The sequence below is a fragment of the Talpa occidentalis genome, unplaced genomic scaffold (assembly GCF_014898055.3).
Source record: "Talpa occidentalis isolate TD23 unplaced genomic scaffold, MPIMG_talOcc4v2.1 talOcc4.17, whole genome shotgun sequence".
NCBI classification, from domain to species: Eukaryota; Metazoa; Chordata; class Mammalia; order Eulipotyphla; family Talpidae; genus Talpa; species Talpa occidentalis.
Window position 1 is genome coordinate 47,990,246 of NW_023601754.1, and position 25,022 is coordinate 48,015,267.

At 65.5% G+C, this 25,022-nt stretch overlaps 4 protein-coding genes across 4 annotated transcripts; 1 reads left to right on the forward strand and 3 right to left on the reverse strand.

Moving 5' to 3' along the window:
* Positions 1-653: 653 nt before the first annotated feature.
* Positions 654-2,596, forward strand: LOC119248697 (cytoplasmic tRNA 2-thiolation protein 1). Its single transcript, XM_037515572.1, has 2 exons — positions 654-1,161; positions 2,055-2,596. The coding sequence occupies exons 1-2, from the start codon at positions 654-656 to the stop codon at positions 2,594-2,596; spliced, it is 1,050 nt and encodes a 349-aa protein (XP_037371469.1).
* Positions 2,597-6,861: 4,265 nt separating this feature from the next.
* Positions 6,862-19,438, reverse strand: LOC119248698 (sialic acid-binding Ig-like lectin 5). The gene is given in 11 exon segments (XM_037515573.1): positions 6,862-7,194; positions 14,261-14,336; positions 14,885-14,987; positions 15,155-15,439; positions 15,510-15,767; positions 15,940-15,987; positions 16,176-16,268; positions 16,271-16,450; positions 16,601-16,978; positions 17,043-17,103; positions 18,863-19,438. Coding segments are annotated over 11 exon segments (2,391 nt in total).
* A 1,769-nt stretch (positions 19,439-21,207) lies between these two features.
* Positions 21,208-23,125, reverse strand: LOC119248700 (sialic acid-binding Ig-like lectin 14). Its single transcript, XM_037515574.1, has 7 exons — positions 23,068-23,125; positions 22,631-23,005; positions 22,196-22,471; positions 21,958-22,005; positions 21,546-21,803; positions 21,332-21,467; positions 21,208-21,223 (listed from the first exon to the last, which is right to left on the reverse strand). Exons 1-7 carry the CDS (start codon positions 23,123-23,125, stop codon positions 21,208-21,210), a joined length of 1,167 nt encoding a protein of 388 aa, XP_037371471.1.
* Positions 23,126-23,941: 816 nt separating this feature from the next.
* Positions 23,942-24,964, reverse strand: LOC119248701 (sialic acid-binding Ig-like lectin 14). The gene is made up of 3 exons (XM_037515575.1): positions 24,913-24,964; positions 24,475-24,849; positions 23,942-24,324 (listed from the first exon to the last, which is right to left on the reverse strand). Exons 1-3 carry the CDS (start codon positions 24,962-24,964, stop codon positions 23,942-23,944), a joined length of 810 nt encoding a protein of 269 aa, XP_037371472.1.
* Between the last annotated feature and the right edge of the window lie 58 nt (positions 24,965-25,022).

The following is a 25,022-nucleotide window of genomic DNA, read 5'->3' on the forward strand; positions in this document are numbered from 1 at the left end:
CAAGCAAGCCCCGAGCTCTCCCCGCAGAGGGCGCAGACCCCGTCCCCGCCCCTCCACCTCCGTCTGCTCCGGGCCGCCGCGCTGCACCCCAGGGGTCCTGTTAAAATAGAAAGCAGATCCTTTCCCTCCGGGGCTTGAAACTGCCCGTGACCCCCATTCGGATTCACTCCGCGCTCCTCATCCTGCCGGCCTCCGCCCCGCCCTTCCCGCTCCCCGCTAGGTGAGCACAGCCGGGCCGCGCCTCGGGGCCCTGGCGCGTGCTGGCGACTGGCTGGAGCCTTCTCACCCCCCAGATGCCCGTCTTGACCTTCCGCCTCGGCGTCCAGGATGATTCCGTTCTCTCTCCTCGTGTCTGGAAAATGCCTCGGTTACTTACGTGTCCGTGGGGGATTCCCCTCGGGAGCTTAGTGCCTGAGCCTGCCCGGTTCACCGCGGTGCCCAGTGGCCTAGTGCGTGTTGAGCTCATGGGAAGCCCCGGGGGCTGTTCGTCGGGTGAACGCAAAAAATGAAGGAGCCGATGGAAGCGTCAGGCAGCCCGCGCTACCCTGGCAGCCTCCCTGGAGGCATCGACCCCCAATTCAGAATGCACGTGTCACCCGCCTCTCCGTGTCCCCCCCACCCCGGAGAAGGCCACCCTCTGGGCGGACCCCGCGATGCCGGCCCCGCCCTGCGCCTCCTGCCAGAAGGCCCGCGCCGCGCTCCGCCGCCCGCGCTCGGGCCGCGCGCTGTGCGGCGCCTGCTTCTGCGCCGCCTTCGAGGCCGAGGTGCTGCACACGGTGGAGGCGGGCCGCCTGCTGCCGCGCGGCGCCGTGGTGGCCGTGGGCGCGTCGGGCGGCAAGGACTCCACGGTGCTGGCGCACGTGCTGCGCGAGCTGGCCCCGCGCCTGGGCGTCGCGCTGCGCCTGGTGGCGGTGGACGAGGGCATCGGCGGCTACCGCGACGCGGCGCTCGCGGCCGTGCGGCGCCAGGCGGCGCGCTGGGGGCTCCCGCTCACCGTGGTGGCCTACGCCGACCTCTTCGGGGGCTGGACGATGGACGCCGTGGCCCGCAGCACCGCCGGCTCGGGCCGCAGCCGCGCCTGCTGCACCTTCTGCGGGGTGCTGCGGCGCCGGGCGCTGGAGGAAGGGGCGCGCCTCGTGGGAGCCACGCACATCGTGACGGGTGAGCGCGGGCGCTGAGAGGGGCCGGGCCGGCCCGGGGTGTGGCCTCGGAGACCCCGGGCCTGCGGGAGGGATGGGCCTGCCAACCCCCCCCCACACCCGGGCGCGGTGCTTGTGCCCCCACGGGGCTGGCCAGCCTTGAGTCCTGCCTGCGGCTCCGCGCACGCACTGGCGGGTAGAGGGGGGCGGGGGTGCCCTCCAGGGGCCAGGACAGCGCTCTCGGCCTTTAAAGAAATGACATTCCTGGGTTCCCTTGCCGAGGGGAGGGGGTCCCCCACCAGGGCCCTATAGGCGACTGTTGACGCCTTTCTCCGAGGCGCCTCCTCGCCGGCTCCCCATTCCTCACCGCCACAAACACCAGCTCCGGCAGCCTGGAGAGAAACCACCCCGGGTCCCAGAGTCCCGATGAGCTGGGAGTGGGGCGCTCAGGCCGGAGCCTGGCAGAACAGCGTGGGCAGCGTTTGCCGTTCGGGGAGGCTCGGCAGAAGCCCGGCCTGGGGGTGGGGGCCGGTGGGTGGGGACGAGAAGCCTCCTGAGTGCAGCGGGTCCCTGGGGGGAGGACAAAGAGGGCGCTGGGTGTCTGAGCAGAGGGAAGGGCTCGTGCAAAGGCCCTGGGGACGCCGGGAGCGCCCGGAGAAGCGCCGAGGACGGGACATAGAGTAGGTGGAGGTGGCGACACCCGCCTCCTTACTCCCTGCTCCCCCTACGCGCCCCCAGAGCCTCTGCACCCCCAACTCCCTTGACCGTCTCCTCGAAAGGCCTCTGGCTCGTGCCAGGGGCAGGCGCGCGCTCAGCGAGGGCGACGGCCTCGGCCCGGAGCCCCTGACTCCCGGCGCGGCCCCGGCGGCGCGGGGTGCGGCGCCCGCGGCTCACCGCCCCCCCCGCCCCCCGCAGGCCACAACGCGGACGACATGGCGGAGACGGTGCTCATGAACTTCCTGCGCGGCGACGCGGGCCGGCTGGCGCGCGGCGGGGGCCTGGGCTCGCCGGGCGAGGGGGGCGCCCTGCCGCGCTGCCGCCCGCTGCAGCTGGCCTCGCAGAAGGAGGTGGTGCTGTACGCGCACTTCCGCCGCCTCGACTACTTCTCCGAGGAGTGCGCGTACGCGCCCGAGGCCTTCCGCGGCCACGCGCGCGACCTGCTCAAGCGGCTGGAGGCGGCGCGCCCGTCGGCCGTGCTGGACCTGGTGCACTCGGCCGAGCGCCTGGCGCTGGCCCCCGCCGCGCGGCCCCCGCCCCCCGGCGCCTGCTCCCGCTGCGGGGCGCTGGCCAGCCGCGCGCTCTGCCAGGCCTGCGCGCTCCTGGACGGCCTGAACCGCGGCCGGCCCCGCCTGGCCATCGGCAAGGGCCGCCGGGGGCTGGACGAGGAGGCGCCGCGGGCCCGGGAGCCCGAGGGGGGCCCGGCCCCGGCCTCCTCCCAGGCCGTGCCCACCTTCTAGTGAGCCCAGCGGGCATCTGACCGGGGTGAGGGGCTGCCTGTAAGCGGCACTGCGAATAAACCGGGGTTACCGTTGCCGGGGCTTCCGGGCGAGCTTGGAAGGACGTGGGGCGCTCCCAGCGGTGACCCTGCGGCAGCCGGGGGCTGGACTCGGGGTCCGAGGGAGGAGGCTGGGGGTCCGGGCTCGGGGTCCGAGGGGGCCTTGGGTCCCGTCGCCCACGGGTGTTTCCGAGTCCTCACGCGGCCCTGCCCTGGGCCCCCCCCCCCGTCGTCCCGCCAGCGCGGCAACGGCCCCTCGACCCCCGCGAGCGCGGGCCCCGGCTGGGCGTCTCTGTGCCTGAGGCGCGGCGGCTGTCCGGGGCTCGGAAGGGCCTCGCGTCCGTGCCCCGCCGCATCCCCGCGCCGGCTGCTCCGCCGCGCACCACGCCCGCCCGCTGCGCCCCGTGGGCCGGACGCTCCCGCGGCTGCCGACCGCGCTGGAGTGGCGGCCGGCGTGGGGCTTGTTAGCTCCAGACGGCAGCAGCCAGACTTCTGGCCCCTCATCCCTGTGTCCTCTCTCTCGTCCTGGAGCCCCGTCGGGACGTGGCGCGGCGCGGCCGAGGCGGTCACGCGGGGCGCCGCGGGAGTGGGAGAGCAGCAGGAGCAGCGCGTCCGCTCACCTGAGGGGGGCAGGCGCCTGGCACAAGGTCTCCTGGGCGGGGGAGGGCGAGGCCGAGGAGGGTCTGGCCGCCTCCGGGCGGGCTGTCACCCCCGCGGTGCAGGGGACGGTGGCCCCGCGCCCGGCCCTCGCCGCCCCCGCGCGCGTCGGGCTCCGCCACCAGGCGGCGCTGCGCCCCCGGGCCGGCTCCTGCCGGGCTGCGCTGTCCAAGGTCCCGGCGCGGCGCGTGAGCTCGGGAGACCCGGAGCCGCCGCCTCTCGGAGCGGGGAGCCGGGGAGGGGGGAGTGGACTGGGCTCTTTGCTCCCCTCACCCCCCTGCTGCCCCGAGGGTCTTCCTCTGAACTCGGGGCACCAGCTTGCCGGAGGGGTGGGGAGTCAGCGCGTCTCCCGAGGCTCCAGGCTTCCTTCCAGGCGCCCGGGCCACACTGCAGGTAGAAAGTCACATCTGGCCTCGGGCTGGATGCGGGATAGGTGAGCAGGCGCGCCGGGCCCCAGGGGGCTCCTGTGTGCCAGGCTCAGGGCTGTGCCCTTCTCTGCGTGTCCCTGTTTCATCCTCGCAAGCAGCCTGGGGGGGGCTGGTGGCTTCCCCCCAACCTCCCCGCCCCTGGTCGCTTGCGATGACTCCGCTTCGGGACTGACCCTAGAGGCGCCCTGAGCCAGCTCGCGCCAGCACTCACTGGGGAGCTTTTCTGTCTAGTCACAAAGTCGGGGCGGGAGCAGGAGGGGCCCCGCGGGAAGGGGCTCCAAAGGGAGCAAGGCCTGGGCTGCAAGGACTGTCCCCCAACACTAGCAGACAGCCCCGCCAGTGGCTAGTGAAGAAGAGGACTCCGGTCAGCCTTTGCGCTGACAAAAGGCCCCCCAGTGAATCTGCCCAGGTCCTGGGGGAGCTGCCAGCCCAGCTGGGCCTCCACCGGGAATTAAGATCTGGGCGTGACCTGCCAAGACGGTAGTTTTTAAGAAAATGGCAGGTGGAGAGGCAGGGGGTGGGAAAGACGCGGGGCCGGTGAGGCAGGGATGTGCCCAGCGGACCAGAGAAAAGGCCGGCAGGCGTGGGGTTGTCGCCTGTGGGGCTGCATGTCCCGGGGCCGGAGCCCACAGGTTGGGCCGCCAGTGCTGCCGGGAGCTTGGGGATTTGGACCGAGTTGTTCTGCCAATTCCTCGAGGCCAGGACTTACCCCAAATCCTCGCCTGGTTAGTTTTTTCCATTTTTCTTTTAGGCATACTATTAAAGTGAAGAATCCCCCCACCCCCACCCCACCCCCCACACACACGTTCTTTTATTCCCAAAGATTTTGTTATTCTCAGCTTGAAGCCTGGTACGAATGGTCTTGCCTGCCAGGACCGAAACAAGACAAACCTGCCTGCTCAGACTTGGGGTCCAGACCCCGCCCTTCCCTCAGACCTGGGGGTCCAGGTCCCTGGCCCCTCCCTCAGACCTTGGGGTGCAGACTCCCAGCCCCTCCTCCCCCAGCCCCAGGAGCTCTCCTTCACTTCATACTGTACTGCAGATGGGGGTTGGGCAGTGGCTGCTGGGAACCAGCGTCCTCTCAGAACCCCACGGGAATGGCCCGCTTCTTTGCTGGTGACCACTTTCTAGAGTTTTGGAAATACCTAGCCCGGCTGGGATGCTGTGCTAGGTGTGAAGAGTTAGGCGCGCGTGGAGGGGCGCGCGGCCGCCCTGTTGCGTCAGCCTTGGCCCATCAGAGCGATGCTGTGGGCTTGGAGCCGCCCTCGCGGGCCCCACAGACACTCCCAACCCGCGGGCAATGTCAAGGCTGGATCAGTCCTCAGGGTTCTTGCCGTTCCCCTGGGACACACCTCGGAAATAGGCACAGGGAGCTTTGGGGAAACCAGGTTTATTGCTCCTGTGGCCACACGTGAGGGAGAGAGGGACAGAGCAAGATCCGGGGTTTAGCCTTCTTGGGGCGGCACAGGCGGAGGGCCTGGGGTCTCATGGGCCCGCTGTTCCTCGGGGTAGTACAGCAGGGCAGGAATCAGGGCACAGACGGGAAGTGCGGAGTTGGGGAAGTGGTCAGTTCTCTCTCACCTGGGGCTGGGGAGGAGCGACCGTCCTGGAGGGCCCAGCCTTTTCCTGTGCCCGCACCCTGGAGCGTGTCCCTGGAATAGACAGCAGTCCAGGGCTCCTTGCCAGATACTTAAGCTGCTGCCGGTGCATTTTTGCCTTTGTTTGCTTTAGTGACCACTTGCTTATTAAAATTAGCTAAAACATTTTAAAAGATTTATTTATGCACATATGAACTGGGGTGCAGGCCAGAGGTGTGGGGGGAGGTGAGAGGATTCATCACAGACAGAGCGGGGAACAGAACAGGAGGATCGACTGAAATCCACTGCTGAGGGGAGCAGCTGAGAGACAGGAGAGGTCTGCTGCACCATGGGGGTAGCTCCCTGGCCGGGGATCAAACTCGTGCTGCAGTGGCTGTGGATAGCTTCATAGGTTGCATCTTAACCCTCTTGCGCCATCAGGGAGACCCTAACTAAAAAAAAAAAAAAAAAAAAAAAAAAAAAAAATTTAAGCTTGCTTGCTTTGTTTGTTTGTTTATTTATTTATTTATTTATTTGTACAAGCACTGGGTACAGTCAGAAGCGCGGGAGGGTGAACGAATTCACCAGAGCCAGAGCGGGGAGCAGAGCAGGCAGAAGGACCGAAGTACACTGCTGAGGGGAGCAGCGGGCGCGGCAGGAGAGGTCTGCTGTACCATGTGGGACCCTCGCCGGGGGCCGGGGATTGAACTGGCACTGCCGAGGCTGCAGGCAGCCTCGTAGCCCAGCGCTCAACCGCTGCGTCACCAGGGGAGGCCCCCTAACTAAAAATTTTTTAACTGAGTTCAACTTCAGAGGAGAGTAAAGCTCTTTCTTCAGTGTGCCCCTCCCCCAATCTACCCAAGAACCGAGATTTGAAGGAGAGATGGGGTGAGCCATGGGAAGCAGGGCGGCATGGGAGGAAGAGGGAGCACAGATGGTGAGGGTGGGTAGCCTGGAGCGACCTGGAGGGTTAAGGAAGGATATCCAGGACGGGAGCACCGAAGGCCAAGAGGGAGCACAGATGAGCAGACACACATGAGGCCCTGAGGGACCTCGACACCAGGGCCAGGTGCTTGCTACAGTGCCTCACCCAGGACCGGGGGCCAGGTGTGGGTTTGTGCCAAGGGACCCCAGGGGGCCGTTCACAACAGAGAGAAGGGCTGGAGGCCCCCAGTGGGGAGAGAGCTGAGCTGGAGTGACGACAGCATGGCGAGGGCAGCCGTCCCTGGGAGGCTTCGGAGTTCTGAGAAGGAGAAAGACTCCCCTAGCCGCCGCCTCCGTCCTCATGCCGGCCCCCCAGCCTCAGGACCCGCTGTGTGACGGCACTTCCGCTGGCTGATGCCCATGTGTCCGTTTCTTCAACGCTCTGAGGTGGGATGCGGTATCTGAGTGACAGGCTGGGAAACTGAGGCACAGAGTCACAAGGCGAATTGCTGGGTCACAGCCTGGGGGGAGCCTGGGCTCAGGTCTCTCTGACCCCTAGCTGTCTTCCTTCTGCTCCCCTGGGGTCCCTCAGCCAGTGGTCCGTGTTAATATGGCCCCGGGGATCCTTGTGCTGGGTCCATTCACCCCGAGTTCTTGCTGCCCAGAGACTCCGGGATGCCTGTGGCCGGGACGGGCTTGGGGCTTTGGGGCTTGGTCCTGATCTCTGAGTACTCGGTGGTCGCCGAGGCCTCTGGGCCCTGGGGCTCCTGCGCCTTTGCCCTGTGGAAGCTGAGGGAGGCGTAGTGGATCTCCTGGGGCTCCTCGGCGGCGGGCGCAGGCCCGGAGAGGCTGTCTTGAGCAGGCCCGGAGAGGCTGTCTTGAGCAGGCCCGGAGAGGCTGTCTTGAGCAGGCCCGGAGAGGCTGTCTTGAGCAGGCCCGGAGAGGCTGTCTCGCAAGGACATTTGCCCGGAACTCTGCGCCAGCGGGAGACAGGGAGTCAGGGCAGGAACGGGGCAGGCGTGACCCCCAGGGGAGGCTGGGCTGAGGGGCTTTCTCATTGGTCCCCGCAGACCATAATACCCTCTGACCTGCGCCTTGCTCATTCAGTCAGAACTTGGGCCCCTCGGGGGGCTGAGCCCGCTGCAGTTGATCTCAAACTCTGGGAAGGGGAAGCAGGGAGAGCTGGAGCCGCTGGGAGAGGGCAGAGCCGGCAGCACACCTGGTCCTGGGCCACGTCCCAGATGTGCTCGGAGGGCTGGGGTGCCCCCCCCACAAGTATCTTTCCCCCCAGAAACCAGATCCCGGCCCAGGTTCCATAACACAGACACCAGACGAGAGCAGCACCCAAGTCCTTGACAGAGAGGGCGCCCTGCTGCTGGTGAGCACCCCCTTCCCTCTGCGTCTGCCACGCCCCTGCCCGCGCCCTGCGGAGCCGTGTTTGGAAAGCAACACTAGCTCGGAAAGGAAAGAATTCCAGGTTAGGAAAGATGGGCTCACCCGGTCAGGAAAAAGAAATGAGACAGTGGGGAGAGCTGCCCAGGTGAGGGGCAGCAGGCGGAAGGAAGCGGCGGGTGGTGGGGCCCACCCGGGGAGGGGGTCAAGCATGTGCACGGGGAGCAGCCCGGGAGCGCCGCAGTGGGTCAGATGGATGAGCAGAGAGAGCAGCGCTGCTCCCCCGCAGCGCCTGGGCGCCCTGGCCCCGGCTGGGGTGCTGGGGGGACCGGGCCCTGGAGCTCGGCCCTCACTGGGGTCCTTTCAGAGGGGGCGCAGCAACCCCAGGTAACGACGAAGCGCAGCACATCTTAGACCAACCCAGAGTGACAGGTCCTCGCCCGCGCTGGCCCCTCGCCCAGAGGAGGAAACAGAGAGGGTCCTTCCCCGGCCGAGGTCGCCCAGCTTGGGAGCGAGTGACCCGGGACTCGAACCCCGGGAGTCAGCCGGCGGGGGCCACGCGCTTTACCGTCCTCCCGCCAGCGTGCGGAGGTCCGGGAAGGGAGAGGAAAATAAGGGGAAAACAGCCCCCCCCCTCCTGCCTTGTTCTGGTCAAAGGAGGACCCCGCGGATGGTTTCTGCGCCGAGATCTACCGGGGGTGGGCGCCTAGGCTGCGAGGGCATCACAATGTGTAGGGCAGACAGTCGGCCTGTCGGCCAGTGCATCCCCCAAGGTCCCTGCGGAAGGTCAAGGCGGCTAGGAGGAGTGGGGTGGGGAAGTGGGGTGCTGTTGCCCAGGCTGGGAGGCTGGCGTGTTCATGGGGGTGATGGGCTGCCCCCAATATGCTTAGGTCCTGCTCCTTGCTCCCCTCCGCCCACCCTTGTCACGGGGTGGGAGTGGGGGTGTTGCCTGCGCCCTTGCTTCCGAATGGGGAACAAGGAAAGGACTGCAGCAGGCAGGTGGAGGCTCGTCCTGGGGCCCCAGAGGAGAGCCAGGCCGAGCCGCCAGTCGTGGGAGTCTGGCCTCCTTTTCTGTTTTAATTTAAGCCCCTTCGTTTCATACCCTTACTGGAGTTTTGGAAGCATGGGCTTCCCCTGGCGTGCCGTCTCCAAAGCACCCCGCTGTCTTCCCCCGCAGCCCTCTGTGCTCCCCACCCGCGGGGCCTCTGTTCCTCACATAAGCAACACCAACCACCATTTGTCCTTCTCTGGCTTGGCCCGCGGAGTGTCACCCTCCAGCTCCGTCCACTTGGCCACAAGTGGCAGCTGTTCTGTCTCCATGTTCTCCTTTCGGGGTTAACCACCCAGGGGCATCCCTACCTGAGGCCCCAAAGGTAAAGGGTGGCTGGGGCTGTTTCCTGGCGAGACAGGCAGGGGGATGGACCAGTGTGGTTTTGGGGGAAGGAGCTACTGCATCCTGGGGGCGTCCCCTTTGCTCCCTTGAACTCAGTGAGTCTGGCACAGACCAGGTCTGCCCTGCGCCACCCCTCACCCGGTCACCTCCACCAGGCAGAGCAGGGAAAATCCACGGGGACCATGCGCTCAGTGGGGAAGCCTGGCGGCGCGGACAGACCAGACGAAAACCAGCGGCCCGCAGAACCTCGCTGCTGCCACCCCCCGCGCAAGGGGGAACCACTGAGAATTGAAGCCCGTGGCCCAGTGCGCCCGGAGAGGAAGCGGCGATGTCACCAGCATGGAAACAAAGAAGACATTGTGTGCATCAGAGATTACACAATGCACATAAGAAATAATTTAACTGTGTCACCTATGTGCAAAGGAAGTGTGTCTGTGGCTGCGCAAAAAGCAGAAATACTCTGAAAAACAGAATCTGAAGATCCCCGCAGGTGGGGTTAAGAATAGGATGAACACAACGAAGGCTCTTTCATGAGCTGGAAGGGCGATTTGAAATGTCCCCTTGAAAATGAAAACGTTCAAAAAATGTTTAGCCGTGTATTTTGTGGAAAAGTCCAAAGACTAGAGAATGTCCCAGACGTTCATGATAACCCAGAATAAAGCTCAGATTCTAGAACAAGCATGGACGGCGCCAAAGGTGCAGGGAGGAGAGACGAAAAAATCAAAGCAACCAACCTCTTTTTTACTGGTATCATTCAGAGACACACACTTTTAGGTGAAAAAGGAGAAACTGTGAAATGTTGGAACAAATGAAACCAAGTAAAAGGAAAAATTAAGATCAGAGCGGACCCCGGCATTGGTAATCACAAGAAGTGCAAATAGTGCTTTCAACAGAGGGTGTCAAATTGGAGTTTTAAAAACCTGGTTATGTCCTGCTTACAAAAATCACGGCTAACGCGTAAATGAATATGAGGGGAAAGCGTCTTACCAAGAAATGACAAATCTTCTGGGTCTCACCAAATAGTCTTACGCAGCATCAGAGGGACAGAGAGGAATCAAGGCACAGAAAGGACTTCTTGCCTGAGGGAGAAGACGTGCTCTCTGAGAAGAGACACTGCTCCTCAAATATATGGTTTTAATTTAAAAGTGCATCAGATATAAGGGGCAGTGAAAATTTGGCAAATATCCTAACACAGTTATCAGTAAGCCCCTCTCCAATATTGATATTTCGGGAAAGCCTATTAGTAAAGATCTGGATTAAACAATACAGTGAGCACACTCTTCCATCGGTCTTATATAGAATTAAAAAAATAGAAAATATCCGTGCATCTGAAGCACTCAGGAAATGTTTACAAAAGCCCACCACATGCCAGGCCACATGTCAAGTCTCAACAAATTTAAAAAATCAGTGTCATAAAAACTGTGTATTGTAAACAAAATGCCATTCAGTTAGAATTTAATGATGAAAAGATGTCTAAAAGAATCACTACACAGCAGGGCTTCCCTGGTGGCCTAGGGGTTAAGTCTCTGTTGCCTGAGTTCGATCCCCAGAGACCTCTCCTGTCTCGCCTGCTGCTCCTCTCAGCAGTGTATTTCAGTGGATCCGCCTGTTCTGGCTCCCCACTCTGTCTGCTGAATCATTTCATCCCCTGCACCTCTGGCCTGCAACCCAGTTCTTCTACACACACATACAAAAAAAAAAATCCCCATACATATGGAGTTATTTTTCATTCCAAATAACTTAAGATTCCAAAAAGAAATCATGGAGGAGCTTGGAAAACACTTAAAACTGAATGGTATTAAAATGACACATGCCAGGGCCTCCCCTGGTAGCGCAGCGGTTGAGCACTGGGCTGCAAAGCTGCCCGCAGCCTCTGCAGCGCCGGTTCGATCCGCATTCACCGGCGAGGGTCCCACATGGCGCGCAGACCTCTCCTGCCGCCCGCTGCTCCCCTCAGCAGTGTATTTCATCAGTCTGCCTGTTCTGTTCCCTGCTCTGGCTCTGGTGAATTCTCTCACCCTCCCGGGCTTCTGACTGTACCCAGTGTTTGTATAAATAAGTAAATAAATCTTAAAAAAAAAAAAAAAAGACACACGCCAAATTAAAATGGTGTTTTGAGACAAATATTTCCTTAAATACTTTTTTGATGGGGGCGGGGTGTTATGAGTGTATAAGCTAAGTTTTAAAGAAAGCTTCCAAAGCTTTGGAAAGTTAGTAAAAGAACACCAGACTAAGTCGTAGCGAGTAGAAGGAAGGTGATAAGAAAATGAGAGTAAAAATAAAAGAGAAAGTAAAAATAACAGAAAATAAACCACCCCCAGAGCTGGCTTTTTGAAATAATCATAAGAAACGCAATCAGGTAAAGAAAAAAAGAGAAGTCACAAATGACCACTGTCTGGAATGTAGAAGAGGAAGTATTTCTTCCTCTTCCTCTTCTTCCAGTGTAAAAGTGAGAGCTTTGGTCAAAACACTATAAAACTTCAGTGAAACTAGTAAATTCCTCGAAAAAAAAAAAGAAGAAAAAGCTCACAAAAGAACATATAAAATGACTGAATTCGACAAGAGGCACATCCAGACCAGACCCAGGTGGTTCTACAAGCGACACCGATGAATCACTGAAGAAGCAGGTCTTTCTGATTTTATCCCCTTTCTGCCAAGTAATGGAAAAAGCGGGAGTACCCCCAATTCCTCATGATCACCTCAAAACCCAAACAAGCCAAAGGCAGGGGGAGAAAGAAAGAGCAGGCCTGTGAGGACGTGTTCCCAGGGCGAGCAGGCCCGCCCAAGGATCCACCTCGCACCCTGACACGTCGCCCTCGGCACCCTGCACTGGCGGCCTTGTCGCCCTGGTGTGTCGCCCTGGCGTGTCGCCCTGGCGTGTCGCCCTGACACATCTACTCTCAGGGCCGCGGTGCCACCAACACTCAGTTGTTTCTCAGAGAAGCTAAAGTAGCTTCATATTAGGAAATCACCATGGTAACAGATTAGGAGGAAAAATCCCTCTCTGTGGTTACACTTGGGAAAGTTAACAGAAATTGATGATTAAAGAAGTTAGTCATGTAGTGAGAGAAAGAAGCGTCCTTGTCTTGGTGAAGGTTTTCTAGACCAGAAGTCAAAAAACAACAACAAAACCAACTTAAATGGCAGGACATTGAGTACATTGCCTCCTAAGCCAGGAGTAACAGAGACTGCGCAGAGGTAGCAGACACTGTGAGGTAAGAGAGACTGGGCAGGGGTAACAGAGACTGCCCATGGTCACCAGTGGCCAGGATGGGGGCCTGAGAACGGGGGAGTCCTGCAGAACAAAGGGCGCACCCCAAGGAGTGGAAGGAAGTGCCTTGGCAGGATGGGGAGAAATAAGCTGTTACTAATTTCGCAGAGGCGCAAGCATCTCATCTGAAATACCCGAAGATTCCAGGTGCCGCCCAAGTCCAGTCTGGTATTTTTTGAATGGAACGCAAACCTCTTAAAAATGCTCTGACAGGACCTCCCTGGTGGCACAGCGGGTTGAGCGCCGTGCTGTGAAGCTGTCCGCAGCCTCTGCGGCATAGGTTCGATTCCTGGCCGGCCAGGGAGCATTCCACATGGCGCGGCAGACCTCCCCTGCCTCGCCCGCTGCTCCCCTCAGCAGTGTATTGCAGTCAGTGCCTGTTCTGTTCCCCGCTCTGTCTCTGGTGGATCCTCTCACCCCCGCATCTCTGGCCCGTACCCCAGCTCTTGTATGCATAAATAAATCTTTTTAAAAATAAATAAAAATTGTAAAAATAAATAAAAATAAATTTAAAAAGGTTTTCCATAGAAATCAACAGTGGTTGCGCCTTCGCCTCATGCTCAGCAGGCGGAGGAAAGTCAGGAAACCTGTCTGTAGATGAGCAGAGGAGCAGCACCTCTGTGAAGTCTTTCCCTGCCACAGGGGAACATGTTTCCTAGAAACCATACTGGAGTACCCTTCTACCTGCAGGTCAGGAGAGACCTAGGGGCGCTCAAGAGGAAGGGGAAGTCGGGGCCGCGTTGCGCCACGAGGCAGAAGGCAGTTCCCCGAAGCCGCTTTGCGAAAGGAGAGGCTGCCCGCCAGGAGGGGGACAGGAGTGGGGGGTGAGGGGCTTACAACTCACAACCCAAGAGACTGCAAAAATGTGGACAGACAAGGGGTTCAACAGGACGGCAGCAACACTCGACAGGAAAACGGCTGCGGGAGGGGGGCCAAGCATTCCGGAGCCCCCATTCTCGCAGATAGCCGAGGGGCCTCCGGGCAGCGCCCCCAACAGAGGCGGGAACCCTGAGAGCCGGGAGGGCTGTGGGCCCCAGAACCTCACTCCAAAATGGGAGGGTGGAGGGGACCCCTCAATGCGAACCCCACACCCGGGACCCGGTCATTAAACCCTTAAGGATGCTAAGCAATGGCAGCACCAGCGAGGGGCCCCGGTGCTGACGGATCTGCGCTCAGTGGCGGATGACAGACGTGGACGTGGCTTTGCGCCGAGCCCCACTGTGTAGCCCCCTCACCCCGTGGGCCGGGCGGCAGGCGTAGGTCGTCGCCACCCACCAAAGTGTTGGCTTGGCCAGCGGGTCCGCAGTGGCTCATGTTAGAATAAAAAGGCGCAGTGAGAGGGGTGGCTGCAGCTCTGCCAGCGGCGTGGCCACCACCGAGGCGCCTTGGGTGACTCCACTGTAACACGGGCCTGGCGCATAACCCGGGACGGGGGAGCGCGGGTGGCGCCTCTGTCCCCCAGGACCACAGAGAAGAGAGGGCGGAAGCGGGACGGGCAGCGAGGCCAGCACCCCATTCCGGGCCGGGGTGGACAGGGGGCTGCGGGCTGTGGAGGCCGAGGCCTGCGGTTGACCAGGGCCAGGACGTCTTTAGACGGGACTGGGGGGTCGGGCAAGACGGGCTGTTGGCAGGGGGGAGGGAGGGGCGTCGGGTGGCCGCCTCTGGTGCACAGGTCCCAGGAATAGGGGGAGCCTGTGTGGCGAGGGAGCCGCCCTGGGCTGGACCGCGGGGCGAGGCCGGAGGCCGAGTGCCCATCGGGCGACCCCAAGGACTTCAGATATCCGTGCAAGAGACGGCCTCGAGTCTGAGCAGCGCGCGTGTCCACCCCGGGGCCCAGGACTCCCCGCGGCCAGGGCTGGGGCGGGAGGGCTTCCGGGAGGGGGGGGGAGAGCAGGTGTCTGCCTCACGGCCGGGAGGCGCGGGTTTGGGAAAGGCCCAGCGTGGCCTCTTCCGGCCCCGGCGTGAGGAAGCCCAGGCCACTCACCCAGGCCACAGTGCCCATGACGGGCTCCTCGTCGTCCCGGGCCGCCAGCCTCCCTCGGTCCTTGCGGGCCTTGGCTCTGCGGGAGGAGAGCAGCGCTGCGGCCAGGCGGCCCCGCGGCCGGGGGGCAGAGCCCAGGCCTGAGACCCGACGGGGACGTCCCGACGCGCACGTGAGTCACCCCGACAGCCCCGCAGCCTGAGATGCGCTGCCCTCGCTCGAGACCCCCGCCCTGGGGGGGCGGTGATGGCCGACAGGGACGGCCCCTCTCTCTGCCCCCGCGCCTTGAGGCCCAGACGCGGGCCAGCCGGCAGGGCTCATTCAGGAAGCGGGAGGAGGCTGAGGCGGCTGCGGCGGGCCCGGGCCTGGGCACGCGGGGAAGTGGCGGGTTCGGCCGCGAGGCCCCGAGGAGACCCTTGTAAGCACGGCCCCGGGGAGACACAGGGGGCCAGGGTTGGGGGCCGGATGGCGATGGAGCGCCGTGTTCCCGCTGCGTGTCGGGTCCATGCAAACCTTCTGGGGGACACAACTGGGGAGACCGTGGAGGCCAGTGCAGGGCCCACCCCCAGCGAGTGGAGCCCCTCAGGCCCGCGGCTCCCACCTCAGGCCCGGCGCGGCGCCGCTTACATGCCGTAGACGAGGAGGCACAGGCCCAGCGACAGCACCGCCATGGCCCCGGCGCCGCCCAGCGCTCCCTGGACCAGCGCCGCCCAGGGGGCCTCCGGCTTCCCTGCAGAGAGAGGGGGGCCGGCTCCCTCAGCCCTCCCGCCCCTCTGGACCCGCCCCAGGGCTTGTTCAGGCCCCAGCTGAGTCCCCCCCTCCTCCCAGACTCTCCCCTCCTCCCAAAGCCTCCTCGGTTCTGTATAACTTTCTCCTGAACCCCACAGTGGCCCCCACCTGGCAGCAGCAGGAGGACGGCCCTCGAGGTCCCTTGATCATTCCTGGCCTCGCAGCTGAGTGTGAGGTCAGAGCTGAGCCCCCCGCTGAGGCGCAGGGAGCTGTTGGCCCAGAGCCCCGAGGGGCTGAAGGTGACCTCCACGGAGGTGTTGCTGCTGTTCCCCTCCAGCAGCCGCTCCCCCAGCCGCCAGCGCAGGGAGGGGGCCGGCCAGGCTCGGGCGGAGCAGCGGCAGAGCAGACCCTCATCCTCCAGGGAGCAGGAGGGGTCCAGCAGCTGCGGGGGGTCTGTGAGGAAGTGGGGCCCGTCAGGGGTGCCTTCCCTCCCCAGGACCCAGGGGTCCCCACCCCCGCTCACATTGCACACGCAGGCTCAGGGAGACGTGCTGGGAGCCCAGGGGGTGCTGGGCCAGGCAGGTGAGCTCCCCTTCTTCTGGGGTCCCTGTGGGAGGAAGCTCCAGGGTTGTAGAATTGGAGATGCGGGTGGTGTTCAGACACGGGGACCCCCGGAACCAGCTCAGGCTAGCAGGGGGGTTGCTGGGGGCCTCACAGACCAGGCGCAGGGACTGGCACTTCGGGATGGGAATGGAGGAGGCGTTTTCCAGGATCCTAAAGGCTTCGGGGGAGAAATGGGAGCGGGGTAGGGAGAGAGAGGGAGAAGGTGCTTCCTGACACACACACACCACCCCCGCCGGAAGCAGCACTGGGCCCCGCAACCAGGTGTCAATCCAGACACCAGCCTCCCCTGGGCCCGGTGGGGCGGCCCGCGTGAGCGAGCTCGGGCCTACCTGAGCCGTTGCCGTGGGCGATGCTGACGGTGACCGTCTGCGGGGCGTCTGGGCAGAGAGGGGGCACTCAGGCCTCAGGAGGCTCTGCGGCTCCCGGAGGTGGGGGAGCAGGGTGGGGGTGGCTGTCCTGAGGCCCAGCCCCCTGGAACCCCCAAGTCAGCCCCTTGCACTCAGTGTCTGCTCCGGGCCCTCACACACGCACGGGCACACCCCCACCCGCCCGCGAGCCCACGCACAGGCCACGTCGAGCCGGACGGTCCTCTCTGTGCCGGCTCCCGGCCCAGGCAGCGCCACCCGGCAGGTGAGGAGGGAGCCGTGGTCCTGGGGCTCGGGGTGAGGGTGAGCTCTGGGGACCGGAGTTTGTTGGGGTCCATCGAGGCGAGAGCCTCCCCCGCCCAGGAGAAGCTGAGACTGTGCCCCTCGCAGAGTCCCGGCAGGTGGCAGGCCAGCTTCACGGGGCGCCCCGCGCGCAGGGGTTCCCCAAAGTGGATGTCGGGTTCCTCTGTCAGTGCTGAACAGGGAAGGGGACCCAGAAGGTGACCCCTGGGAGCCGGTGCCCAGCCCCAGTCCCCAGATCCTGCTCTGGCCCCCGCCCCAGCCAGACCCAGGGTCAGCTGCTGTCCCGTAGGTCCCCCCTCCTGAGAGCCCGGGGCTGGCCTGCCTGTCACTTCCAGGTGCAGCTTGCTGTTCTTGTAGCTGTATGGGTTCCCTGCTCTGAACACGCGCAGGTAGTAGGCGCCCGCGTCTGTCCTCCTGGCGTGTCTGATGCTCAGGGAGCAGTTGTTGGCGCCGGGGTCCCCGGGGAGGAGGAACCGGCCCCTGGTCTCCGCCCTCACTGCTCTGGTTCGGTGGTTGGTGGCCACAGGGGCATCCCATTCACTGTCCCCAGCTCGGAACCAGTGCATGTAGGTTGTCTCCGCGGGGCTCGCCCGCTGCCACGAGTGCCGGAAGGAGCAGGGCAGGAAGATGCACAGCCCCTCCTGCGTCCTCACGTTCCTCTGCATTTGGACCTCGAACCCTGAGCTCTCCTGGGGGGATCCTGCGGGGACACAGAGTCTCAGCTACTGCTCCACCCCCCACCCGCCCCCCCTCACCCCACTCACCCCCCGGCAGCAGGGGCAGCAGCAGCAGCAGCAGCTCCGAGGGCAGGAGCCCCATGTCTGCCTGTGCCAGGGCCCAGCACGCGGAAGCCGCTGTCAGGAGGGAAGCGCCCTGGAGGGGTGGGGCCGGCAACCCCACAGGAAGCCTCGGTGGGAGCCCCAGCCCTGGAGGAAGGGGAACTTGGACGCCTGTGTGGCCCAAGCGGGGCAGGGGCTGAGATCCCCTGCCCATTGCCTGCTCCCGAACCCCAGCTCCCCGGCCTTCTCACACACTCACCCCCCATAGGTGCTGCCTCTCTCAGCAGGGGCTGCCAGGGAGGCCCGGGCACCACTGTCCGCCCACCCGCCCCACACTGTCGCCCTGAGGCGGGAGAAACCCTGGAGGCTGCAGACAGGAAGCGGCCCTGGGGCCATGAGGGGACATTTCCCCATCACCTGCGCCCAGAGCGGGGTCCCCCGGGGGCGCTGCCCCCTCAGGGACCCGCCCTCCCTAGAGAAGGCCCTGAAAGTTCCACTGGGGGAGAAGCCACCAGCAGGGTCGGGAGGTCACAGAGCTGAGGGAGAGCCCAGACTGGGTGTGCCGACTTGGGGGGCAGCGGGGTGCAGAGGAAGCTACCGCGGTGTTGCCCTGAGCCTCGGCCCTGCAGGAGACAGAGCGCAGAATGTTCCAGGCCCCGTGACAGTGGGCAGGCGACTCAGCCCCGGGAACAGGCAGCTGGAGGGAGCTGGGCGCCCTGGGTGGGGAGGGGCCTGTCTGCGGGAGCACCCCGAGCTGAGAGGACCGTCCCTCCCGCTGGCCCCAGTGAGGGTGTTCTGGGAAACACTGCTGTGTGCGCCGGAGGCGGCCGAGGCTGCTTTCCTCGTGGGGGTGCTGTCAGCTGCAGGGACAGGCAGGGCTGGCCTGGGGCTCCACAGCTCTGCGCTGGGGGCGGCCTGGGCGTCTCTGTCATGGCTGAGCATGGGACGCGCAGGTCCCTGCTGTGCCTCTGCCTGGGGGGCTCGGCCGTGGGCTCCGGGGATCCACCCGCCCTGATGACACCCGGGGCCCAGCTCGGCGTGAAGTACGAGGGCGGGACAGGGGTGAGGTCCGCAGCCTGGGGCCCAGCGTGGGGGGTCTGGGGGACGGGAGGCTGTGCGGGCCCTTGGGACTCAGCGGGGGGCGGGGAGAGGAGCTGGGGCTGCGAGGCTGCTCCGGGACGTGGCTCCTGCTCGGGCAGGGCTGGGGCCTGTTTCTTGCTCCCGAGCCAAAGCCGGGAGGAAGGTTCTCCCCGGAGAAGACACGCGCAGACGCCGCGTTAGCCCCTGGGCCCGGCAGCGCCAGGGCTGTGGTGATGTCGTCTTGGAGGCGCTGGGTTTGGAGCGCGGGGTCCGTGGGGTCCCGCTGGGAAAGGGGTCCCCCGAGCCCCCCGTTTCTGCGGCTCGCGGGGCGTTCCCAGGCGAGTTTCCCAGCAGGCAGAGACTTCAGTTATATTTCAAGAGCAGGTTTAGGGCCTCCCCGGTGGCGCAGGTGGTTGAGCGCAGCCCTGTGGAGCTGTCCGCAGCCTCTGCAGCGCGGGTTTGATCCCCGCAGGCCCGGGAGCTACCCACGTGGCGTGCAGACCCCTCCTGTCTCCCCGCTGCTCCCTCAGCAGTGTACTTCGTCAGTCTGCCTGTTGTGCTCCCCGCTCTGTCTCTGGTGGATCCTCTCACCCTCCCGCGCCTCTGGCCTGTGCCCTGGTTCTTGTGTAAATAAATAAATCTTCTTGCATGAATGAATGAATGAATGAATGAATGAATGAATAAGGGGCAGGTGTGTTAGGGGCAGGGCCAGAAGAGTGACAGACACTCGCGGAGACCCCAGCGGGCGGGAGGAGCGGCCCGGAAGGGACAGGGTCGCCGAGAGGCCGGCGAGGTCGCCGCGGGCGGCCTGAGGAGAGCGGCCTCCGCGGAGGGTCCGTGAGGAGCAGCCCCGGCAGGGGCAGGGCCCGGGCAGGCAGGCGGCCGTTGCCCTGGGGGAGAGCGGGGGTGATGAGGCCCGGCACGGGCACGGGGGGCGGAGGGGCGGCGGCCCGAGGCCGGCGGAGACGGCAGGACACGGTCCTCTCCTCCCTGGGGGTCGCGCCCCCGTGGAGAGGCTGCTGGGGGCTGATGTCGGCGACGGGGACGCTGGAAAGGGACCCGATCCCGGGGGGACTCGTCTTCATGTCTGTCCCCTCGGCCGTGCCCGCCCTGCCGCCCTGAGCCCGCGGGGCCTCCAGCCTTGAGGTCGGGCGCTGGCACCTGAGGGTCTTGGTGTCTCCAGCCGGGTTAGTGTCACGTGGGTCCCCTCGACCCACCTCCCGCGTGAGGGGGTTCTGGTCCTGGGCACCTCCTTTCCCGTTGTTCCACGCTTGTCCTCCATCCAGTGGCATCAAGTGCATTGACCGTGGTGCTGCCCCCAGGCTCTCCCCAACTCCTGTTCCATGAGTGAAGCCGCCCCCAGTAATACACCCCCGAATCCTCCTCCCCAGCCCCGCCCCGCGGGCGCCCTCTGGGCTCTGCTCCGACTCCGGCTCCCCCTGGGGGCCGCAGCCTCTGCCTGCTCTGGCCCAGACCTGGTCCCAGGGCTCCCGGCCCAGCGTTGCTGTCTCCCCAGTCCCCGCAGGTCGTCGCATCCTCTCCCCGCGCGGGCTCCTCCTGCCTCTGGGGCTCGGGTCCCCGACAGCAGGACGCGCGACGTGGACAGAAGGACACGTGCAGCCCGGGGCCGCGCAGCGAGGCCGCCTCGCAGACGGCGGGGCCGGAGATGGCGGCCCGGAGGGGCTGGAGTCTCTGTCCCCACGTTCCTGCGGTGGAGCCGGCCGGGCAGGCGGGCCCTGCGCGCGGGTCTGGCCCGGCTGTGAACGCGGGTGTGCGCCGCCCCCGGGGACGCTGTTCCGCCTGCGCGCGCGCACCCCAGTCATGCGGGTCGCGCCGTGTCCCCCCGCGTGGGTTCTGAGCACCTGCCGCTGTTCTGCACCCCAGCCCCACCGACCCGCAGGGCTGAGTGCCCCCCACAGTCATGTTGGGGGGCCTGCAGGTGACCCCCTGAGTAGGAGACACCCGAGGAAAGGGGAGCCCTGAGCGGACGCCACCGACAGCCACGTCCGCGGATGGGCTGGAGACACACTCAGGTGCTGTCCAGGCAGCCCGGGACGGGAGGGTGAGGCTCAGGGTCACGGGAGGGTGAGGCTCTCAGGGTGGCGGATGGGTGAGCAGAGCAAGGGATGGAGCCTGAGGAGCAGGGGATGGAGGGAGGAGCAGGGGATGGAGGGAGGAGCCAGGGATGGAGGGAGGAGCAGGAGATGGAGGGAGGAGCAGGGGATGGAGGGAGGAGCAGGGATGGAGGGAGGAGCAGGAGATGGAGGGAGGAGCAGGGGATGGAGGGAGGAGCAGGGGATGGAGGGAGGAGCAGGGGATGGAGGGAGGAGCAGGGGATGGAGGGAGGAGCAGGGGATGGAGGGAGGAGCAGGGGATGGAGGGAGGAGCAGGGATGGCTGGCAGGAGCTGAGGACCAGCACGGGTGTTCGGGCAGGTGGGGAGCACAGCGGCCCGGGGCGTGTCCGTGGAGAGGGGGTTCGTCAGGACCTGTGGCCTCTTATGCTTTGGTTTATTGGAGCTTGCTGTGGGGAGTCCCCCCCCCAGGACCAGCCCGTCCCCGGAGAGAACAGAGGAGGAGGCTCTCGCCTGCACAGCCCTCAGCCCTGCCCGCCTGCCCTCTCCCTCTGTCACCCTCACCCCCCACCGCCCCTCTCCCCCGCCTCCCCCACCCCAGTGCACCCGAGGCCACGCGGACCCCGAGCCGGTGCGGGGAGCAGCTGGACCCTGAAACGCTCCGTTTTCCGGGCGTGCCTTTCCCCGTCACAGCTCTGACCTAAGCTCCCCCCGTCAGCTTCTGCCCTCCAGCAACCTGGAGCTCCCGAGGAGGGCGTGGAGTGACCCCCGCCTTCTCGGGGACCCCAAGTCGAGATGTGTCCTCCGTGACTTCACCCGGGAGGTCGTCCAGTCACCCCCATGAACGATGTCCGGGGTGCACAGGCAGGGTTGAGCTGGAAGGTTTTGGGGAGAAGCTGGCACGGCGCCCCCTCTTCACTCTGCGTTCCAGGTCTGCAGCTCCGTTCTGTGTGCACTGGGGGTGGGCGAGGCTCCACTGGGCCCCAGGGCGTCACCCTCAGGTGCCCCCGCACCTGCCGAGACAGCGCGGGGTGAGCGTCGCCACCGCAGCTCCAGGTGGGGGCAGGGGAGCCCCCCGGGCCGTCAGCCAGTGAGCGGGCTCCGGAGCGCCAGGCGGGCACCTGGTGTAGTAGAGCCAGGTGAGGCCGTAGGTGAGGAGGAAGCCGGCCCCCATGAGGGCCCCGCGGATCAGGGTGAGCACCAGCGGCCAGGAGCCTCGCGGCTCCTCAGGGTCACAGCTGCAGTCACCGGGGCTCCCTGCGGGAGGGGGGGACGCTGAGTCCAGGCCGGGGGCCTCTCCCGCCCCGCCATGGCCCCTGCCCAGCCCCGGAGCGTTCTGCACAGAGAGGCTGAAGGAGACGTGGTGGGAGCCCAGGGGGTGCTGGGCCAGGCAGGTGAGCACCCCTCCGGCCCCGGCCCCCACGCGGGGCAGCTCCAGGACGCCCGGGGCTGAGGATCCCGAGGGGCTCAGGGCTCTCCCCTCCCGGAACCAGCTCAGGCTGGCAGGGGGGTTGCTGGGGGCCTCACAGACCAGGTGCAGGGACTGGCCCTCCGGGACGGGCACGGAGGAGGCGTTTTGCGGGTTCCTGAAGGCTTTGGGGTAGAAAAGGGAGTGGGGGGCGGCCGAGGGAAGGGGGGTGCGACACACACTGCCTGGAGGCATCTCTGGGTCCTGCCCTCCACATCAGGCCAGACACCCGCCTCCCACTGTGCCGGGGCCCCTGCAAGCGAGCGAGCTCGGGCCTACCTGAGCCGTTGCCGTGGGCGATGCTGACGGTGACCGTCTGCGGGGCGTCTGGGCAGAGAGGGGGCACTCAGGCCTCAGGGGGCTCAGCAGCTCCCAGAGGTGGGGGAGCAGGGTGGGGGTGGCTGTCCTGAGGCCCAGCCCCCCTGGAACCCCCCAGGTCAGCCCCTTGCACTCAGTGTCTGCTCCGGGCCCTCACACACGCACGGGCACACCCCCACCCGCCCGCGAGCCCACGCACAGGCCACGTCGAGCCGGACGGTCCTCTCTGTGCCGGCTCCCGGCCCAGGCGGCGCCACCCGGCAGGTGAGGAGGGAGCCGTGGTCCTGGGGCCTCGGGGTGAGGGTGAGCTCTGGGGACCGGAGTTTGTTGAGGTCCATCGAGGCGAGAGCCTCCCCCGCCCAGGAGAAGCTGAGACTGTGCCCCTTGCAGAGTCCCGGCAGGCGGCAGGCCAGCTTCGCGGGGCGCCCCGCGCGCAGGGGCTCCCCAAAGTGGATGTCGGGTTTCTGTGTCAGCGCTGAGCAGGGAAGGGGACCCAGAAGGTGACCCCTGGGAGCCGGTGCCCGGCCCCAGTCCCCAGATCCTGCTCTGGCCCCCGCCCCAGCCGAGACCCAGGGTCAGCTGCCCTCCTGTATGGTCCCCCCCCGCCGAGAGCCCGGGGGTCTTGGGGTCCTACCTGTCACATCCAGTTGCAGCTTTGTTTTTCTGAAGCTGTATGTGTCATGTCCTGTCTCCACCTGCAGGTAGTAGGTGCCCGCGTCTGCCCTCCTGGCGGGTCTGATGCTCAGGGAGCAGTTGTTGGCGCCGGGGTCCCCGGGCAGGAGGAATCGATCCCTGGTCTCCGCCCTCACTGGTCTCCATCTGTCGCTTGTTGCCACAGGAGCATCGTATTCTCTGTCCCCGTCCCGGAACCAGTAGATGTGGGGTGTAGGGAATCCCCTGGGGTTCCGGGGGAAGGAGAAGGAGCAGGACACAGAGACACAGTCCCCCTCCTGCACCCGCACGAAGCTCTGCACTCGAAGCTCGAACCCCGGGGTCTCCTGGGGGGGCCCTGGGGGGACACGAGGCTCAGCTGCTGCTCCAGCCCCCACCCAGACCCCCCACCCCACTCACCCCCCTCTCCCCGTAGCAGGGGCAGCAGCAGCAGCAGGGCCGAGGGCAGGAGCCCCATGTCTGCCTGCTCCAGGGCCCAGCACGCAGGAGCCACTGTCAGGGGGGCGGGCCCAGGAGGGCCGAGACCTGGCAGCCCCACTAAGGGGAACTGGACCCTGGGCTGCCCCAGTGGGTGGGGCTGATGGTCGCCTGCCCCTCGGCCATCACGTGTCCCAGGCTGAGTGTGGCACCCCCAGAGGGGCCGAGGCTGCAGCGTGAATGCGGAAGGGATGACCGTCCAGACGTGGGCAGCCCCACGGCACCCGGTGCTCAAGCGCTTGTTCTGACCCCCAACTCTGGTGGGGGCGGACGGGGGCTCCGAGGCCGCTGGCCAGCACGTTCTGAGTCGCGGAGGGGGTGGGCTGGCGTGGGGGAGCCAGACACGCGAAGGCATGAGCGGTGGGGGGTTGGGCTCTGGCAGCCGGGACGGGGTTGGCAGGTTGCCTGGAGGTGCCTAGAGGGGTCTCGGGTCCACGGCCCCGCCCGGGACAGAAGGCGCCTGTGACAGCCACGCCCTGCAGGCTGCGGCGGGGTCAGTGCTGAGGCCCCCCGGGCTGCGGGGAGCGCAAATCAACAGGACAGGAAAGAAACCGGGGCAACCAAAGCAATACGGGGTCCCTGGAGGGGAGACACTGGCTAGGGCGAGGCGGGGGGAGACCCTGGCCTGGGGGGGATCTCGCAGAGCTGGCAGCGCCCCCTCCCCACACAGCCCAGTATCCACTGTCCCTACCTGTGACGGGGCCCTGGGGGCGGCTGGGGGCGGTCACGGGCGGAGCATCTAGGAAGGGGAGACATGGTGAGAGGCAGGGGCGCGCGCCCTTTGCCCTGGGGCTCCCTAAATGGAGGAGCCAGGGCTTTGGGCCTCCCCCCAGCCTCCTCTGGGAAGGTCCCCAGACAGGACAGTCCCGTGGCTCCCCCGGCCCCCCCGGCGACCCCACGCACAGGCCACGGCGAGCAGGACGGTCCTCTCTGTGCCGGCTCCCGGCCCAGGCAGCGCCACCCGGCAGGTGAGGAGGGAGCCGTGGTCCTGGGGCCTCGGGGTGAGGGTGAGCTCTGGGGACCGGAGTTTGTTGGGGTCCATCGAGGCGAGAGCCTCCCCCGCCCAGGAGAAGCTGAGACTGTGCCCCTCGCAGAGTCCCGGCAGGCGGCAGGCCAGCTTCGCGGGGCGCCCCACGCGCAGGGGCTCCCCCAAGTGGATGTCGGGTCTCTGTGTCAGCGCTGAGCAGGGAAGGGGACCCAGAAGGTGACCCGGGGGAGCCAGTGCCCGGCCCGAGTCCCCCCATCCTGCTCTGGCCCCCGCCCCAGGGTCGGTTCCCATCGTCCTACGGAGTCGCCCCTCCCGAGTCCTCCCCGCGACCCAGGACCTACCTGTCACCCACAGGGTCAGCTTCTTGTCCACGTAGCTGTATTTCACGGGCCCTCTCTCCACGCGCAGGTAGTAGGCGCCCGCGTCTGTCCTCCTGGCGTGTCTGATGCTCAGGGAGCAGTGGTTGGCGCCGGGGTCCCCGGGCAGGAGGAACCGGCCCCTGGTCTCCGCCCTCACTGGTCTGGTTCTGTCGCTTGTGGCCACAGGAGCCTTATTTTCCCTGTCCCCCTCTCGGAACCAGTAGATGTGGGGTGTAGGGGAGCTCCCGGGGGTCCCGGGCAAGGAGAAGGAGCAGGACACGGAGACGCACAGCCCCTCCTGCACCTGCACGGAGCTCTGCACTCGAAGCGCGAACCCTGCGTTCTCCTGGGGGGACCCTGGGGGGCCACGGGTCTCAGCTGCTGCTCCAGCCCCCACCCGGCCCCCCCAGCCCCACTCACCCCCCCGCAGCAGGGGCAGCAGCAGCAGCAGGGCCGAGGGCAGGAGCCCCATGTCTGCCTGCGCCAGGGCCCAGCACGCAGGAGCCGCTGTCAGGGGGGACGGGCCGGAT